At 44.9% G+C, this 19,047-nt stretch overlaps 1 protein-coding gene across 2 annotated transcripts; it reads right to left on the bottom strand.

Moving 5' to 3' along the window:
- Nucleotides 1–269: 269 nt before the first annotated feature.
- On the bottom strand, nt 270–13,074 carry LOC133387096 (cathepsin Z-like). 2 transcript variants are annotated; one of them, XM_061631153.1, is made up of 6 exons: nt 12,758–13,074; nt 9,258–9,424; nt 8,247–8,426; nt 6,432–6,582; nt 4,979–5,141; nt 270–1,945 (listed from the first exon to the last, which is right to left on the bottom strand). In XM_061631153.1, the coding sequence occupies exons 1-6, from the start codon at nt 12,889–12,891 to the stop codon at nt 1,832–1,834; spliced, it is 909 nt and encodes a 302-aa protein (XP_061487137.1). In that variant the 5' UTR covers nt 12,892–13,074; the 3' UTR covers nt 270–1,831. The 2 variants fall into 2 exon arrangements, with proteins under 2 accessions (XP_061487137.1, XP_061487138.1); XM_061631154.1 differs by having other exon boundaries at nt 9,258–9,421; nt 12,758–13,071.
- Nucleotides 13,075–19,047: the final 5,973 nt, after the last annotated feature.

Genomic DNA, 19,047 nt, shown 5'->3' with positions numbered 1-19,047 from the left:
ACTGTCATCTTCCCTGACTGCTGGCTATGCTGGCTGGGGAAGATGGGAGCTGAAGGCTAACAACATTTGGAGGGCCACCTCAGGTTTAAATGAGGAAGACTTCTTTGCAGTCTTAGATAGTGCTGCTTATGTCCGTAGCAAAGGCTTATGACTCCAACATGTCTCACAATGCTGTGTGTAAGACTGTCATTTAGAAAGACCCGCAGAGCCTATTGCTTGCTGACATACCCATTTTGTAGATCTGTACAGTGGCAAGAATACACACGGGCTTGTGACGTTCTGTTTATTAGTTGGGGTGAATACACTGCCTGGCAGCTGTAGCTCCATTTGTACAGAACATTAGGCACAACAGATAGTGGCCAAATTTTTTTAAGGGTGCTGTGGATATATAGTTGGCCTTCTGTCACTTGCTGTTTGAATGATGCTGCATCTGGTGTGCACTTGCACCTTGAGCTAGCTGACTCTGAAACCTCAGCACCACCGCAGGGGTGTAGCATTATGGTAAATCATGTGCTTCATATGTACAAAGTCCCAAGTTTAGTCACTGGCAGCTTCAGAGAGGACAGAGAATTACTAGTGATGTGAAGGCTCAGAAAAAAACCAAGAAACGTTCAGCAGGGACACATTATTATTTCAGAGAGTGGTGGTCCTTGGTTTTCCCCCAAAATTTTCTGGGGGTTTTCTGGGCCTTCAGATTTCTAGGAACAACTGTATGAAACACTGGAGAATTGTTGCTGGTCATTCTAGACCAAAAGTGGGAAACCTCTGGCCCTCAAGACGTGGCTGAACTGCAGCTTTCATCATCCCAGGCCATTGGCCACGCTCGCTGGGGTTAATGGGAGTTGTAGTTCAGCAACATCTGGAGGGCCAAAGGTTGCTCATCCGTGGTGTAGACAGTACTGAGCCAGATGGATCAGTGGTCTGGGTCAGTGTAAGGCAGCAGCTTCCTACGTCACGGTCCTGTGTTAGAGGAAGGCACATTGTAGAGTGGGACACAGGAGTTGTAAAATCCTTAATACTTAGGGACCATTCCAGCAGCTTGTAGAAGGGCGACTGCAAATCTGGGCTTGACCAGGGATAGGGAAACCTGTGGCCCTCTTTATGTTTCTGGACCACAACCCATCAGCCCCAGCCAGCATGCCCAATCATGAGGGATGATGGGCGATGCAGTCCCAACAACGTATTGAGGGATACAGGTTGCCCATTCCTGGGCAAGACTGAAAGAAGACCAACCAGTAGCTTTTCTAGAAGTCTTACAGCTTCTTCTGTAATACCATTGTTGTTACTGAACAACTGTCTTTTAAGAATTTCAGTAAGAAACTTCAGCCTACCACAAGGCAGTCATGTTAGCAAGCAGTTCTCCAACGACTCAAGGTTCAGCCTGTTCTCTCCAACTGGCATTAGAGGGAGACATTTGCTATCTGTATAGTTTCATACACAATTTAATTTCAAGTCATTAAAGAGCTTTGCTCCCAAACATCACATTTTTTTCCAAAAATAAAAAGCCTCTCCCTCCCCAGAAAGCTATAAAACAATTGTGTTAAAATTGACTAATTCCCATATTGAAAACAAAAAGGTGTTTGCTCTCTCACACAGTGCAATCAGTAAATGTCATTCTTTTGTGCATTTTATATACAACTTTTTTTTTTAAGGGTGGTTGTTTCTTTTAACAAGTCAGTTCAGGAAAGGTTAAAAGTTCAGATATGTTACCATTCCATGATTAATGGATGCTGCATTAAAATCAACTCCTCCCTTTGAAAAGCAGAAGCAGCTGGTTGGGACAGGTGTCGTGTTCCAAACCCATGATTCCAAAACATACTGAAGTACACATTCAAGGAAGAATTGGATCTCCAAAAGCACATTGTTCTTCAATACCTAGGTTGTAGTTGACTCCTTCTCCCCCTTTGTAAGCGCTTGTTACAATTCTAAGCCAGCCTCGCTCACCCTGAAAGACGTTAATTTGCGTTAGTATATACCGTAACACAGTGGGTTCAAGTTCAACCAACTTTTTATGTTATGGCATTGCCCTGAAAATGCTATAGTTACACAACACATCCTGGAAACACCTGGACTCCAATCTAGTAAGGTGACTGTGGGGGTGGCAAGAGATGGTGCTGCCGCATCTGCCCTGTGTGTGCAGAAGAATGCTAGGTGGTACAGGAGGGTGAGAAGAGAGCCTAAGAGATGGCAGAAGGTGTGGTTCTCTGGATTATAGAGTCCAGGCATTTAGAGTAACAAAACAAATTGATCTGGTTGGCTGAAGCAAGGGACATATTGCTAACTTGCGGTGTGATGTTCAGTGTGGTACTTCCCAAAGCAGGACTCGGGAATACACAATCCTGTATCCTTGCTACAGAGATTATTGCTTTTATCAGCTTGAATCCTAGAATCAGCTTGAATTCTGTATAAACAGAAAATCAGTTATGCTCCTGCAAAGGTGTCCGTGGGAGGTTGCCCCAGTTTTCCTATACTATTCCAGAGTGTCTCCTAACACTCAAGAGCAGATATGGCATATGCAAGGAGTTGCAACTGAAAGTGGAAGGCAGGAACACCCTGATGTGTGAATGAAACTCGATTCACAGAAGTTGGAACCCAAGTTATTGATACCCTGATGTGTGAATGAAACTCGATTCACAGAAGTTGGAACCCAAGTTATTGTCATCATTAGTAATGTTTAAATTCAGTTAATCTGTTTAAAATCATTTTGATTGACACAATCTTAGAAGAGGGAAAGACTCTTCTAGGATGGCAATTGCTGAAATTTTATAATCTAAAAACAAAAAAGTGTGCCTTTTTTCTCATGGGCATTTATCATATCCTATAATCCTATGGACCATGGGGTGGTGAGCCAGGCACCATAGGAAGCACTAGATCTCCCTCTTCTTTGGGGAAAGATCATAGTTCAGCAATAGAGCATCTTTTTCAAATCCAGAAGGTCCCCAGTTCAATCCCCGGCATCTCCACACTGGGAGAGACTCACTGTCTGAAATTCTGGGGAGCCATTTCCAGTCAGTGTAGACAATACTGAACTAGATGGACCAATGGCCTGACTTGATATGAGGCAGTTTCCTACATTCCAATGTCAACCAGCATTTGTCCTCCTTGAAATTTCCCTAACAGTCGCTGCACAATTCCTGAACTTTTTCACCAAAGCCTCTCTTAAGGTGGAATCCTTTGGTCCCTAGAAGAGCATCCTAGGGGTCACCAGGAAGGCCTCCTCATTGCAGCTGCCGAATTCTCTTTGGCTGTCCCTCTTCGGCTATCAGTGCTGCAATGGTGGAGAAGGCAAATGGAGGTGTTCTAGCATAACGATGGCTTTAAAAGAGGACTAGACAAATTCATGGAAGATATGGCTTATCAATGGCTATTAGCCACAAGAGCTGTGTTCTGCCTCCTCTGCCAGACCCAGTATGCCTCTGAACACCAGTTGCTGGGAATCACAAGTGGGGAGAATGCTGTTGTGTTCAGGGCCTCTTTACAAGCTTCCCAGGGTCACCTGGTTGACCACTGTGAGAACAGGATGATGGACTAGATGGGCCTTTGGTCTGCTCCAGCTGCAGAACTCTTCTTATGTTCTGATGGTGCCAGGATCAGGGCAAGGGAGGCTTTGAATGCAAAGCCCTGGTGATCCCCTGACATGCACTCAGAATGGGGTGGGGACAGAGAAGTATGCCACCTTTGGTGTTTTCTGCTTTTCTTTCCCACTGCGACCAATGGGAAAGATAAGCTTTAATTGCTGTGAACCATCCAGAATGCTTTGGCTATGGGGCGGCATATAAATAAACAAATAAATAAATAAATAATTTTGAAAAATGTGGGTGGGTGGAAGAAAATACACCCCCCCTTCTACCCTGCTGGTGGGAGTCTGGACGGGCTTTGGATTTGGTGGTTTGTCCGTCACAACCGTTCCCTCTCCATAGCCCATCGGTTCACTCTGCCGAAGGGTCAGACCACTCTTCCTCCACCTCCTGACTGTTTATTACTTAGGGCAGGGATAGGGGACCTTTTCCCCTTCCAAGGGCCACATGCCAGTAGTGGGCAGGGCGAGAGGCAAAAGAAGGCAGAACAATTAATGTACAGCAGGCTAGTTTCTAGACACACCTCTTGCTATCCTGCATCCAGGAAAGCAAGAAGAAGCATCATAGTTCAAGGACATGTTCCAGCCAGTCAAAAGCACTGAAGGAGAGGGCAAAGCAGTGCTGGGGAGGGATGTGGCCTGAGGAGAGTCCTGAGGACCACACAGAGAGGCCTGGAGATTGCATTTGGCCCCTGAGCCCAAGGTTCCCTATCCTTAGGGCAGGTGTGGGGAAGCTTTAGCCCTCTGGAGGTTGCTGGACTACAACCCCCATCATCCCTGGCCATTGGCCATGTTTGCTGGGGATGATGGGAGTTGTAGTTCAGGGGAAAAAAAATACGGAGGGCCAAGGGCTCCCCGCCCCTGACTTAGAGGATCAAAGACATCCTCCACGCTTTACAACTGCGCTATGCTCACCCATCGAGAGACTTAAATGAGAGAAGTGGAAAGAGAGAGATCTGGCTTGTGGTCTCCATTTCCTGCTTACCAGGGCCAGATTATCCATTAGGCTTAGTAGGCTGAAGCCTAGGGGCCTGGAGCTCTTGGGGGCCCGCCGTCCCCCCGCTTCACTTACCTTTTTCTCCGCTGTTTTTTGCGGTTTGCCATCAATCAAGATGGTGGCCGAGGTTCCCCTAAGGGGCTGAAGCCTCTGTCGCCATCTTGGTTGATGGCATGTATGCGTGCTACACGCGCACATTGCTACCATCAACCAAGATGGTGGCAGAGGCTTCAGCCCCTTAGGAAAATCTCAGCCGCCATCTTGATTGATGGTAAACCTGTGCGCGCAGTGCACTCAGCCGCAAAAAAAGCGGAAAGGTAGGTGAAGGGAGGGATGGGATGAGGGGGCCACAAACACCAATCAGCCTAGGGGCCCTCCTCAGCTTAATCCGGCCCTGTGCTTACCCATGGCTCGCCCCAAGAATTCCGGACAACCCAATATTCCGTTCCATTCTCAGCGCCCCAGCCAGCGACAGAGATGACGTGGTTAAGGGTAGGCTTGGTTTTGTATTCAGCATAAAGACCTCCAGAGTATTTGTGCAGCTTTGGACTGGCCATGATCGCGCAGCTGTTAAAATGAAATCACGTTAAATTATAAACTGCTAATGACAAGCAACAGCTTTTGAATAGCCGCTCTGGGTAACCTGACAAATGTCAACAGTTTTTCAGTCTGGCTCGTCAATAAACAACGTGGGTTCCACGAAAATATTGTGCAAAGTGGTGCACAGCAGGAGCAAAGACTGGTTTGGGTATCACCATGAGATAAGTTGGCGCTTTCATCGCACATCTCATAACACATCTACTCTGATGGTTGCCCCACTGAGTTGTATCCAATGCTGGTCCTACTCAGAGTTAGAATATGACTAACTTAGATCCATTAATTTTAATGGGTCTACTCTGAGTAAAATTTTGTTGGCTACAACCCATTGAGTTCAGTGGGGCTTACTAACATCTCAGGGAGGGAATCTTTAAAGATGATGGTAATGTCTGCTAAAGACATTTCAGACAAAATGGGGATGGTTGCAGTTTAAATATTTGGCTATTTAGAAGACCAGTTACAAAGAAGTTGTTGCTAATGTAATTGCAACTGCAAGTATTATTTAGTTAGTAAGTTAGTTTATATCTTGCCCTTTCTCCCAGAAGCAGCCCAGGGCGGCAAACAACAATACTAAATACCACTCCAAAGCATCTTAAAAACAAAAGACTTTAAAACATATTGAGTTAGCTGGTCAACAGGAACTTGCTGAAGAGCCTAAAGGTCAATATTCTAAAGAGGATATGGACCACATGACACATATTGAATCTTACAAAGCTATTTTATACGCATCTATTCAGAAGCAAGTCCCACTGAATTCAATGGGGCTTACTCCCAGGGAAGTGGGAACAGGACTGCAGCCTTACTCATTTAATAAGAATTCTTCTAAGAGTAAGACTGTAATTCTAGAAGCTACTTTGAAAACTGTAATACATCCACAGTTTAATGGAATAGGTGATTCAACCAAAGTGGACCAGCAGCAATTTTATGATATGCAAGCTGCCATTTGTGGGCTAAACATAAATTAATAAATAATATGTGGATGTCCTCTTTCATCCTTGAGTAATAAAAACAAACCTAAAGCAAAACCAACATCCTTGCTATATTTTAAAGCAGAGATGGGAATCCTGTGGTAGACCTCCATTTGTTCCTGGACTCCAGCTCCCATCATCCCTGACCATTAGCCAGGCTGCCTGGGGCTGATGGGAGCTGGAGTCCATCCACATCTAGAGTTCACCAGTCCTGTTTCACAGAAACAAAAACATGGGAGGAACTAGGATATAATCATTATCTTGCTTATTATGCAACCTTGTATCGCTTTACCTGATAGGGCCATTTGCATATATTTCAGCCATCATTTTTTCTCGGCCGCTGACACTTCCATAATCTGCCACTTTCCAAAGGGTGTAGTTCTGTATCCTATGGCATTTTCCAAAAGTAACACACGTTCCACACTGGTTAAATGTCTGACAGTCTGCAAAAACAACCATCACCATTTGATTGTGAACAGACAGTTCATCTTGCAGCTAAAATTATGAAAGAAAAGTTTGCTGCACAAGATCTGGTACAGTGAAGTATTTGACTATTTCCATTATTTTCTGTTCTCCTTTCCAAATGACGTAAGCCACTGTGGAATATGTAAGAAGCAAAATCTACCAATAATAATATATGTAATTTAAAGCTTGCGATAGCATTAAAAATCAAAGGAAAAGATTCAACAAAAATAAACACAGCAAAAACCTGTAAGATCACCAGACTCAGTCATAAAAACATCCTTAGTGCCATCAGAAAATGGGATGAGAAGGAACCTGTTGGCCCCAGGGATTTTCTTTACTGTGGGGGCTATCGCTGAGAAGGCCCTGTCCTTAGTCCTCTCTTATCAGATCTTAGCTAATGATGGGCTAGAGAGATGGCCCTCTAATGCCAATCTTAAGGCTTCGGCAGATTCATATAGGTGAAGACGGTCCTAAAGATAACCTGGCCTAAGGGTGTTTAGTATCTACTGTCCTCTCAGTTCCAAATCAACAAAATGGAGTTTGCTCATAATACTAGAACCTAGGATCATCCAATGAATGCTGAATGTTGGAAGACGCAAGTCGGACAAATAGACACAGCACATACAATTCACGACCACAAGATACAGTGAAGACCACCAATTTGGATGACTTTAAACTGTATTTAGACAAATTCTTGGAGACTAAGACCATCCATGGCTACTAGCCATTGCAGCTATGTATTAGTCCAACACCAGAGGCAGTACTGGAGATCTAGATGGGTCTTTGGTCTAATCCAGCAGGGTTATTGTCATGTTCTTATGAGATAATACCAACAGACAACATACAAGGGCTCTCATAACAATGAATTAGATAATGGCTCCATTCAGACATGAAGTCAAACCACAGACTGCCACCACTGTGTTTGCATGCTCTCTTCTGCTTTGGCCTTCCCCTGGCATCGCTTTCATTTTTTTAAAAATAAAATTTTTGAAAAAAAAGTATACCCCGCATTTCTTGAAAATCACCAAAGATGGCTAACAATTTTTTAAAATAACAGCAAACTGAGAAAACAAACACAAAAGCAGCAGATAAACATCAACTAAACTAAAAGTGCCAGAAATAATCAAATTCAATTACTGGATGTGCCTGAATAAAAGTTTTCAGCTGCAATCAGAACCTCAACATGGGGTGGGGTGGGGGAGGTGAATTTGCAGGGGCAGGAAGTTCCACAATTTGGATGCTACAACAGAAAAGGATCTTTGATACATTCCCTTCAACTTCCCCTCACATAGATGCAGGAAGTATAAAAGGGCATCTCCAGCAGGACCATAAGAGCTGTCCTTTAGCTATCCTTAGGGTTTTAAAAGTTCATAATCAGGATTTTGTGGCTTCTGATTGCCCACCAAACCAGAATTGCAAATGATGGCTGGAAGCTGCTTTGCAGTCCTGTTTTAGAAGGCAAATGAAAGCTCTAGTTTTTCACTTTCGATTGTGGTGGGTGGCAGGCTAGTAAGTTCTGGATTTATTTGCAAGGCTGGCATAAATTAATGTTAACTGTTTGAGCATTTTTCTTCTTCTTCTTTACAGCCAGATTCATGCAGGAAGGAGCAGAAAGGAGCTTTTGCACTTTGATCTCATGCACCTTGGTTTTTAGCTTGGTAGTTGTTGCAGGTCTCATCCGGGATGCCATGCTCCTGAGCGTAACGCCAGACCATCAAATCATCTCCTCCTCCGCAATCTCCGGCATCGGCACAGTCGATAACATTCTGGACCGAGAGATAAGCAGATGGCCAAGCACCTTTCCTCTTGATATTGATGCGATCTGAGAGACATAGAGAAAGACACCAGGCTTGAATTAGGGGCCTTTGCCATTATACAGCTCCTGATGCTTCAGTTTAAAGTATTCACAGGGAAGACTTTGACCAGAGATGGGGTGCCATGTGACAGGGATAAGTGTATTGTTTTCCCCAGCAGGTTAAACAGCAGATTCAGGTGCAGAAAAGTTAGACAGGGAAAACAGTGGTGGTGAGGCGGAGGGAAATAAACCTCTCCTCCAATAGTGCTCAGATCCAGTTCAGAGCCCAGCCTTCCGCAGGCAGGCTTTTAAAGTAAGAATAAAAATCAGGAGATCCAATCACACATAACACACAACTTATTTATCTTTTTATATAACACCAACAACATGCACATCACTGGACAGCACAGAAGAGGACAGCTCTCTGCGCTGAGAAGCTTAGTCTAAAATTCGACACAGAGGAAACAGAGGAAGGGGAGACAAACGGAAGCTGGGAGTAAACAAGGAAGCGATATGCAATTTAAGTTATACTTTGACCCCATAGTTTTACTGTGTTTTAGTTGTAGTTTCTTTATTATTATTCTGCATGTAAGGGCAGATGTTCTACCACTCTGCTACAGTCCTTCACCCAGTCCAAGCAAACCATTCTGGATGAGACGGACAAATAGTGTGACCTACTATAAGGGGGTTTCCTACATTCTCTGTGTATGCCCACAAATAGGAAAGGTAGTTCCATAAAGTCAAAAAGCAATGGCATAGTGCAAAATAATATTTCTGCTGGCCAGCAATAGGAAAACAAGCACAGTACAACTTAATAGGAGGTCATACTCAGGAGAATTGTAGCTCACATCTTCCTACCGGCTAGGGCGCTGGTGCTGCCGTGAGCCCAACAGGACCCGCAGTACTGTGGGATGTGCTGGTTGCGAGTGGCACTCACGTAGTTGACTCCATTTATATTTCGCCAGTCCCAGCTCTTGGGCAGTTGAGAGGCATCCAAATATTCATGAGGGCGAGGGTAGGTTCTGCTTAAAAGAAAAAGGCAAGCAAACTGACAGTTATCCTGTGTTTGGGGAGAAAAGAATTGACAATGCTCTGTCTGTCTTTTTTTATTCCCTAAATATCACACTTTCCCTCTAAGAAGCTCTAGGCAATATTGCCCCTCCCAATTTTATCATCACAACAACCTTATAAGGCAAGGTGAGCTTTGTGACTGAGTGGGGGGAGATAAACTTGGGGCTTCCGTATCTAAAAATCTAATCACCGCATCACCCTGGCATTGTTTACCTTCCCTCTTCGCTGGAAATCACATGACTCTAGGCAAAATGACCTTAACATTCCTTAACTATCAGGTGACTGTCACAAGCTTGACATTCCTTCAGAACCCTCATGTGATCACAGCACTTAAGGCAGGACTGGATGCTGCCCTGGGCTCCTGCTGGGAGGAAGGGCAGGATATAAATCTAATAATAATAATAATAGTAGTAGTAGTAGTAGTAGTAGTATTTTGGTCCCTGCTGCAGAATTCCCACAGAAAATGCTTTAAAAGGTTAGAACAGCAAGCATTTGGACACAACAGCACTTGCAAATTTACAGAAGTAGGGAGGGACCTGGAATCACTAGAATTTAGCCTTGGCATTATACTAACAGCAACCTCATCCTCTGAGCATGGATCCTTATGTAGATAAAACAGCACCATCATCAGCAGAGTATATCCTGGAAAAAGGCATGAACATTGCAACATTTTGTTGCGGGTCCCTTTGTTACACCTTATAATGCACAACTAAGGCCACATTCACACCATATATTTATTCCACTATTATTCCACCTTAAACAGTCATGGCTTCCCCAAAGAATCCTGGGAAATGTAGTTTCTGAAGTGTGCTAAGAGTTGTTAGACAAGCCCTATTTACTTCACAGAGCTATAGTTTCCAGAGCAGTTTAACAATCAATCCCTCTTCCCGGGGACCTCTGAGAATTGTAGCTGTGTGAGGGGAATATGGGTCTCTAACAACTCCCAGCACTCTGCACAGACTACACTTCCCAGGACTCTTTGGGGGAAGCCATGACCGTTTAAAGTGGAGTAACAGTGGAATAAATTTATGGTGTAATCAAGAGGAATTACTTCTCCCTAACTCACAGAACATATAAATGGATTAAAACTCTCACATTACCAGAAACAAGTGCTGAAAGGAAGACATAACACTGTCACCCATCACGCACCCCTGCAAGCACACTGGCATCTGTAGAGGGGACTCCAACTCCAGCTCTTTGAAAAGCGTGCCTGTATTTGTACATTCGGACATTATTCTGGCACATCCAGTGCCACCTACGGAACTTCATGACCAGGACCGGTCCTACCCTTAGGCAAAGTGAGATGGCCACCTCAAGCACGCAGCAAGTCCCAGGTTCAATCCCCAGCATCTCCAGGAAGGGTTGGGAGAGACCCTAGTCTGTAGCCCTGGAGAGCTGGTGCCAGTCAGTGCAGTCAACACTGAGTTCGATGGACCAATGGCCTGACACCGTATAAGGCAGCTATATTCCTATAGGAAGGTACCATATTACAGAGTCAAGTCATTGGTCCATGTAGCTCAGTACTGACTGCACTGACTGAGGACTGCACTCAGCATAGTGCTAAGGGGAATGTTCCATCAGCGCAAGGATTGCACCTTGCGCAATGGTATTTCCCCCCTCCCCCTTCTCTAAATCTTGGGGTTTCCACCAACCCTCTGAAGCAGATTTGGGCTGGTGTGGGGCATGCATAGGGAGAGATTGGGGGGGGAGTCCTGTTGCATGAGCATATGTTGTTCCACTCATGTAATCATTTCACTGAATACTGTACCACTCTGACAGTGGCGGCTGATGGCTCCATGTCAGTGGGGCAGTGGAATCCACTCCGAGTTTTAGTTTGAACTTTCAATAAGCTGTCCAAGCTGCTTCATCTAAAACCTGGAGCAGATTCCACAGAGCCATCAGCCGCCATTGCACCTTAACTCTCTGTAGAGTTTCATGCGGGAATCTTTCTCAGCAGAGCATGAAGCTGGGACTTTTGCACACAAAGCATTTGCTCTACCACTGAGCTCCTTGGCCTGTCCCCAAAGGCAGCATATTGGCCATCACAGCCCTGCCTTCCACCATGTGGAAATACCTTGTTTATCACATTTTTATCCCAAAGAGCTCAGGATGGCTTTGCAAGAGGCTTATCTTATCCTAGGAACATAGGCTGTTACCTTATACTGAGCCAGACTATTTAAAACACATGACTTCTTCCAAGAATCATGGGGACTATAGTTTGTTAAGTGTGGTGGGAAATTGCAGCTGTGTGTGGGGAAACCAACATTCTATGGGGAAAGTCACGTACTTTAAAAATGTGTGTTGGAGGTGCTTTAAAGGTATGGTGTGGATCTGCCACCAGTACTGTCTACACGGACTTGCAACAGCTCTCCAGAGAGGCATCTCTCTCAGCCGTAACCTGAGAAGCCAGGGATTGCACCTGGGACCTTCTACATGCAAGGGAGACAGACGCTCTACTACTAAGCTATGTCCCTTCTCCAACAGCCCTGTGAGGTAGGCTTAAGCAAAAGGCCACCGAGCCAGCTTTAAGGTCAAGCAAGAGCATATGAACCCAGCTCTCCCAAGTCCGAACAGGCAGATTCAGTTTCTGCAATCAGCTGCACAGATTCAGGACGGTCTCTTTGCCCAAGCCTGCCTGCTCAGCAGCGGGATTTCCTCTTCCAGCTGCCGCTAGCCGGCCTGCTATTTTGAAGGCAGCTCGCCAAAGCAGCCAGCGCTGCCGCCAGCGCCCACCCACTCCCTTCCCAGGGATTTTCCAGTCACGTGAGAAGCAATGGCTCCCCAAGCTGAACCAGCCGCCGCTGTTTCCTTTGGCGCACAGGAGAGCTGGGTTCATATGCTCTTGCTTGACCTTAAAGCTGGCTCGGTGACCTTTTGCTTAAGCCTACCTCACAGGGCTGTTGGAGAAGGGACATAGCTTAGTAGTAGAGCGTCTGTCTCCCTTGCATGTATGTATGTTTCTCAACAGTACCACCTACACTGGCTGGGAGACGTTCTCCAGGGCTTGAGGCGGAAATCTTTTCCAGCCCTATCGGGAGATGCCCGAAATTGACCCTGACACCGTCAGCATGCAAAACAGATGCTCCGTCGCTGAGTAGAAGAGATGGTCTTCGCAGATCTCGGCTGCGCACGGCTCTCCCTGCGGGCAGGAGGGCAAATTAGCTTCCCCCTCAACATTGCTCGACCCCTTTAGAAGGAAATGCACTTTTCACATGCTTCCGTCATCTCCCGTCCAAATGCTTCCCCCCCCTTCCTTCTGTGGTTTCCCCCTCCCACAGCTTTCTTACCGGACGGCGTACGGCCTGCCTGTCCGCGGCTTGAAGCAACTCTCCCCTTCGGTGAAGTGGAGGCCGGCGCCAAGGCAACCCCCCAGCAGCAGCGGCAGGAGGAGGAAGGCCAGGCGGAGGCGACGCCTGGGCATGATCCACGTGTTATTTCTCAACAGCCTTCTTTGTCCTGTGGTCGCACCCAAGGCTGTTCCCTGCCAGGCCGGCTTTAAGGGCTGCGCCCGCAGGCTAAAAGGGAGGGGGCTGGGGGAGCCGGAAAGATAAGGGGTTGGGTTGAGGATAACCCGCCTCTGCGAGTCGTCGCAGGCAGGCAGGGTGACGGGTTTGCCTAGGATTGCAAAACTTGTGGTTGGCCATCTGATAAAGGGGGGGGAAAACTCGGATCCTCCTGATTTTCTGCATGGTACCTCGTGTTTTTTTTGCAGAGAAACCTCCAGATCCACTATCAGATCACGTGATCATCCACGCCCTCAGATTGCACACACTGCAAAGATTGCAACCTCACATGCCCAAGTGCCTCTCTGGTACAAAACATAAACACACACACACCACCCCCCAGGGATGGAAGAGGCTTCTCAATTTTGGTACTCTGGGTCTGTTTTTCAGATCTTAAATTCAGTTCTCTGCATTTCTGCAGGAATTTGCAAATAACTTTTTTAAATATCCTTAAGAATTTTTTTCAGCATTTTAGTGTTTCTCCTAGTAAACACAACTTTTTGTATGGGGTGTTGACTAATGTACAACGTTTTATCCTGATATTATGCATTTTATAAGGTTTTTTCCACTAATATATTGTTATGGACTTTTCCCTCTAACATAGTGTTGTGTGCCACCCCAATCTCCAAGCAGTGAGAGATTTCCAGGGGTCCCTGCGCTTTCCCAGGGTTTGATTTCCTTGGGAAGAAGCTCAGCAGAGACTGTGGTGTCTTTATGAAATATGATTTATTTACACACATTCCAACCTGAGCTTAGGATGGAGGGATTCAAGACATCAGCAGCCCAATATCCAGCTTTTTCATCAGGGTTATAGGAGGCACTCCAAAAAGCCATGGTGCAGGGAGCAAGCCTCTCTGCCTATCTCTAGCTCCCAGCCTTTTTTTCTGACTCAACTAAAAATTCAACCTTCTCCTTGGCCTCAGGAAGAAGAGGGGGCTCTCCTGAAGAGTTTCAATAACAATAGGATCTCCCTGGCCCATTCACCAGTTAATGGGCACTTGGTAGACCCATTAAGTCACCTGGCCACTCTATTAGATTAACAAACGGGGGCTCATCTGACCAGCAGAGCAGGTTTCTTACCCCCAGGTGCAGGGATCCAAATCAGAGGCTGGAAGGGGACTCATAGAAATCATCCATCTCAACCCCAAATCCATAACTATGCATTTCTGTAAACATTGCTTAGTTGGTGAACAGCATCACAAAAGTACAAATTTTAAAGGATGGCTGTGTTTCGGTTCTCATAATTGTTTTGGAAATTGCAAATTTGATGGATTCAGTTTTGAATGCAAACAGAATTGAATTTCTTCCCATCCCTTGCCATGACATATATAAGGTGATGTGCTGGGATCTAGTTTTTTGCCACACACCTTGCTGAGTCCATTGTTTTTTATGGTGCGGTCAGCAGGCACATGAGAGGTCTGTGATTCAACAATGGGTTTTGGGATGGTTCTCAGGTAAAAAAAACACAATCCATGGATATTGGTGCTTCAAATCCAAGTTTTTTTGTTTGCTTGTTTTGCACTACAGTGATGCTTACTGGACCTATGATCTCTACCTTTTAAGGTCATGGACTCAGGTCTGCACTGTGATTTGATGGTGGATTTGGCTTGTCGCCATGAATCTATCTACCATGAGGGTCCATTCTAGAATCCATGGAGACCGAGTACTTAGTTTTTTTATGTGTAGTCTGTCATGAACTGGCCCCCGTTCAGTCCCAGGACTCAATTCTCAAATCCAGACCTGCCAAGGATTCCAACAGACAAGAGCCAAAGGTGCACTCCTTGTCTTGGAGCCTTAGGCAAAATATCCAAATATACAGTAGTCTGTGGTTAATTGGCCAAATCCCCTCCTGCAATGAACACACACTGGTAAATAACAAGTAGCTTTATTAAATAAAATGTAAGTGCACAATTACAGCAGCAAAATTGTTCCTTAAAGCCCACACCCCTGAGGGCTAGGCAAAACAGAGTTACAGTCACAAACAAAATAACAGAACTGTCTAGTCTATACTTATAAAGAGGTAAACAGCAAAATAACTTCATGGTTCCACATCTCCCCAGAGATGTATAGCAGATGGAACTGCCCCCCCCCCCGGTAGCATCAGCAACCATAGGGTACAGTGGGGAACAAAGACGGTCTGAATCCTATTCTTATGGGAAAATGCCCAGCAACAGCCAGGAATTAATTAGCCAATTGGGGCTGGCAGATGATGAAATATTTCTGGAGTTTTCATGGCTAACGATCACTTACTCCTCAACCTTCCCAGGCCAGGCGGCCTTGGATACAAGTCTCCACTGATAAGCAGGTATTCTTGCTTAGGCCTAATTAACTAGCTTCAGCTGTAAAAACTGCAATATCATGCCTCTCAGAGGCCCCATCTCAGACAAGATGTCTTCCCCCAGAATTCTTTGCCTCAAAGCCATTTTAGAAATCCAGCATTCTTGACACGTTCCCCCTTTAAGGAGATTAAATCAGAGGGTCAAACACCTCTGTTTCATCCTTGGCCAAAACAAGTAGAAAAATAAACCAACAAAGAAACACAAAAGAAAATCTTAACTATTTAAAAGAAATATTTGTATACATCCCCCAAGCAAGTCAGGCTACTTCTTTAGTTAAAAACCTTTAAAAAGTGTTGTTTCAAAGAGAAAGGCTTAAAAGAGAAAACATTACTCATAAAATACCCATTAAGAAAAATTATAAAAAGACTTAAAAACTTGAATAAAAAGATAAAAGCAGGTTATCCAAAAATCTTGTCCAAAATACAGGTCAGCAAAGCCATAAAAATCAGTCATCTGGAGCATAGGCCTGAGACAAGCTATCAGCAATAACATCGTCTCGTCCTTTAATGTGTCTTGCAAAGCCAGACTCCATCTTAACAATTTCTGGTTAGAGTTTTTCATCTTAAGAGAGCCATCACAATGGTAAATGGTCAGTCTGTATCTGAAAATGTGAGCTCCAAAGGTAGGGATGCAATCTAAGGCCCAACAGATTGCCAGACATTCTTTTTCAATAGTAGCCAAATTACACTCTTGGGGCAAAAGTTTTTTTTGCTGAGATAAGCATAAAAATGTAAATGTACTGCCTTCAAGTCGATTCTGACTTATGGCGACCCTATGAATAGGGTTTTCATGGTAACGGTGCAAATCTCCATCTGCATCAAATTGCATCAGGGCAGCTCCAATGCCCAAATCTGAAGAATCAGTTTGAACAATACCAGGTGTAGAAAAATCAGGAGCTTTCAAAACAGGGTAGTTGGTCAACAAGGCCTTTAAAACATCAAAAGCCTGTTGGCACCTTCAAGACCACTGAACTTGATTGGGTTGACGTTTCCTGCAAAGGTCAGTCAAAGGTGCTGCCACGTTGCTGAATTGAGGGGCAAACCTACGATAGTAACCAGCCAAGCCCAAAAAAATTGGACTTGCTTTTGGGTGCAAGGCACAGGCTAATTCTGTATAGCCTCAATTTTAGCATCCAGGAGTTTCACACTTCCTCCCCCCACACAATGTCCCAGGTAAACCACCTCCCCCAATCCAAATTGACACTTTTGAGCCTTCACTGTAAGGCCAGCTCCCTGAAGCCTCTGAAACACAGGACGCAAGTGCTGAACATGCAAATCCCAATCAGAACTGAAAATAGCAATGCCATCCAAATAAGCACATGCAAATTCATTCAATCCATTCAGCATGGTGTTAATAAGTCTCTGAAAGGATCCTGGACCATTTTGCAACCCTAATGGCAAGACTGTAAACTGGAACAGTCCCAGGTGTGTCACAAAAGCAGATTTCAATGTAGCATCTTCATTCAGAGGCATCTGCCAATAACCTTTAGACAAATCCAGAGTAGTGATGTACTTGGCAGCTCCCAAACGCTCGATCAGATGATTCATCCTAGGCAGAGGATAAGGATCCACTTGGATAATCTGGTTGAACGTCCTGTAATCCACACAAAAACAAACCTCATTAGCTTCTTTCTTGGCCACCAAATCAATAGGTGAAGACCAGGGACTAGTTGATGGCTTGATGACTCCAAGCTCAGCATAACCTGGATCTCCCTTTCCACCACCTCTGCATGTGGTCCAGTAACACGATAAGGCTGAGAATGGATAGGTAATGCAGTAATAACAGAATGAGTGGCTAAATTAGTACTGCCAGGCCTACTGGAAAACAAGGCCTGAAACTCTGCCAAAATGTTACAGTTGAGAACTCTGCTCATATGACAAGTTGTCAGGCAGGCCTCAGAAATCCCCCCCTCCTGCTGACTCGCAGCTACTAAGTCCACAAAATCCTCTGAATTCTCCTTTGCAGTAGTATATGCCAAAACTAAACTCTTTCTAGATAGATACTGTTTCATGTTGACATGGAACACTCTAGGCCGCTTGGAAGAATTAGGATAGGCCAGCAAATAATGTGTATCATTTAACTGTGCCTTAACCAGTAAAGGACCCTGCCAGGTAACAGATAACTTAGGACCTGGTAAAGATTTCAGAACCAGGACCTTACTTCCCACAGCAAACTCTCTGGCTTTGGCTTGAGAGCCATACAAAGTCTTTTGCTGCTGTTGGGCCTCTCCCAAGTTCTCATGAGCCACTTCTAGCACATCCTTCAGAGTGTTCTGCAACTTTTGCAAGTAAGAAACAACTGGAACAAGAGTAAACTCCATTTCCCCCTCCCACTCTGCCTTTAACAATGACAGAGGGCCAACCAGTTCTCTCCCAAAGACCAATTGATTAGGGCTGAACCTGAGACTGGTTTGGGGTGCGTCTCCATACGCAGACATCAGATAAGGCAAAGCTAGATCCCAATCAGCTGGATGTTTCAACACATAGGCCTTTAACATGCAATTGATACTCAAATTCAGTCTCACACTGTCCATTAGTTTGGTGGCAAGCAGCAACAGGTGTAAGATGTTCAATGCCAGCAATCTACCATAGCTTCTGGGCCATCTCAGCCACAAACCCAGGGCCTTGATCTGAGATAATAGTCTTAGGGCACCCCCAATGAGAAAACAGTTCCAAGTCAATCTTTATTGATACGGTCATAGACCAAAAGACATTTATAAATAAAACTACATACATTTATAACAAAAGGTTACAAAGTTGCAGTCATGTTAAAACAGTAAAACAATAAAACAACAAGGAAAACAGTTACAGTAGGGTGGCGGAAGCTTCTGAAGGGATAGATGCCTTCCGAATTGATTGAGCCGCGAAAATAAATTTAGCAACTGACAAGATAGTATCCTTATTAGCTGCTGACAAAAGATGTAAAAGTAAACAGTTAAGCGGTTTGTAGGGGTATTTATTTATGATGGGGGTTATGAATTTGGAGCGAATATCATCATATAGGGCGCACTCAAAGATGACATGAGAGAGAGTTTCTATGGCGCTGACACCACAAAGGCATATTCGGTTTGCATACGGGATACGTTTAAATCTCCCTTCAAGTAAGGCAGAGATAAGACAGTTAAATCTAGCCTTTGTAAAGGCTAGACGATATTTGGGGATCGTAAGAGTTTCCAGATAAGGGGTACTGAGCATAGGCACAAAGCTCAGACCAAAGTGAATAGGAGAACAGGTCGAGGTGGCTGCAGTTATGGAGCGTTGGAAGTCCATATCGTTAATACGAGTCCGGATAGAATGTTTAACTGTCTCTGGAGCGAGGGACATCAGATGTTCAATTGAGAGGCCAATACTTGCAAGGTAATTTGTAAACGTACGGGCCCATTTCGAGGTGAAAGAGTCTTCCCAGAGTAAAGGGAGATAGCCAGTAGATTTTTCATAAGACATTTTAAACCAGAAATTTAGGGCGGCCAACCACGCTTGAGACTCAAGTGAGACTAGGCCAGATTCTAACCTAAGGACCGCCGCAGGAACGCACCTGGGAACGCCAAAAATTTGTCTGAGAAACAAGGAGAGAACTGCCTCCGCAGAAGAGTTGAAGGCGCCAATCCATAAAGGTACCCCGTAGAGAAGTTGAGAAATAGTTTTGGATCTAAAAACCTTTAGGGCTGCCGGAATGTATTGTCCTCCTTTAGTGAAGAAGAACCTTCGAATACCACTGGCTGAGTTGCGAGCAGTA

This window comes from Rhineura floridana, chromosome 6, assembly GCF_030035675.1.
Source record: "Rhineura floridana isolate rRhiFlo1 chromosome 6, rRhiFlo1.hap2, whole genome shotgun sequence".
NCBI classification, from domain to species: Eukaryota; Metazoa; Chordata; class Lepidosauria; order Squamata; family Rhineuridae; genus Rhineura; species Rhineura floridana.
Note: the sequence above shows the minus strand (reverse complement) of the source record. Positions and strands in the feature narration are given on the sequence as shown.

Coding starts and splice junctions, on each gene's coding strand:
- LOC133387096 (XM_061631153.1), bottom strand. CDS start 12,891: ATGCCCAGGCGTCGCCTCCGCCTGGCCTTCCTCCTCCTGCCGCTGCTG. Junction 6,583..8,246: donor CTACCAAGCTAAAAACCAAG/GTGCATGAGATC, acceptor TTGTTTTTGCAG/ACTGTCAGACATTTAACCAG. Junction 1,946..4,978: donor ATTCTTGGGGCGAGCCATGG/GTAAGCACAGGG, acceptor AACGTCTTTCAG/GGTGAGCGAGGCTGGCTTAG.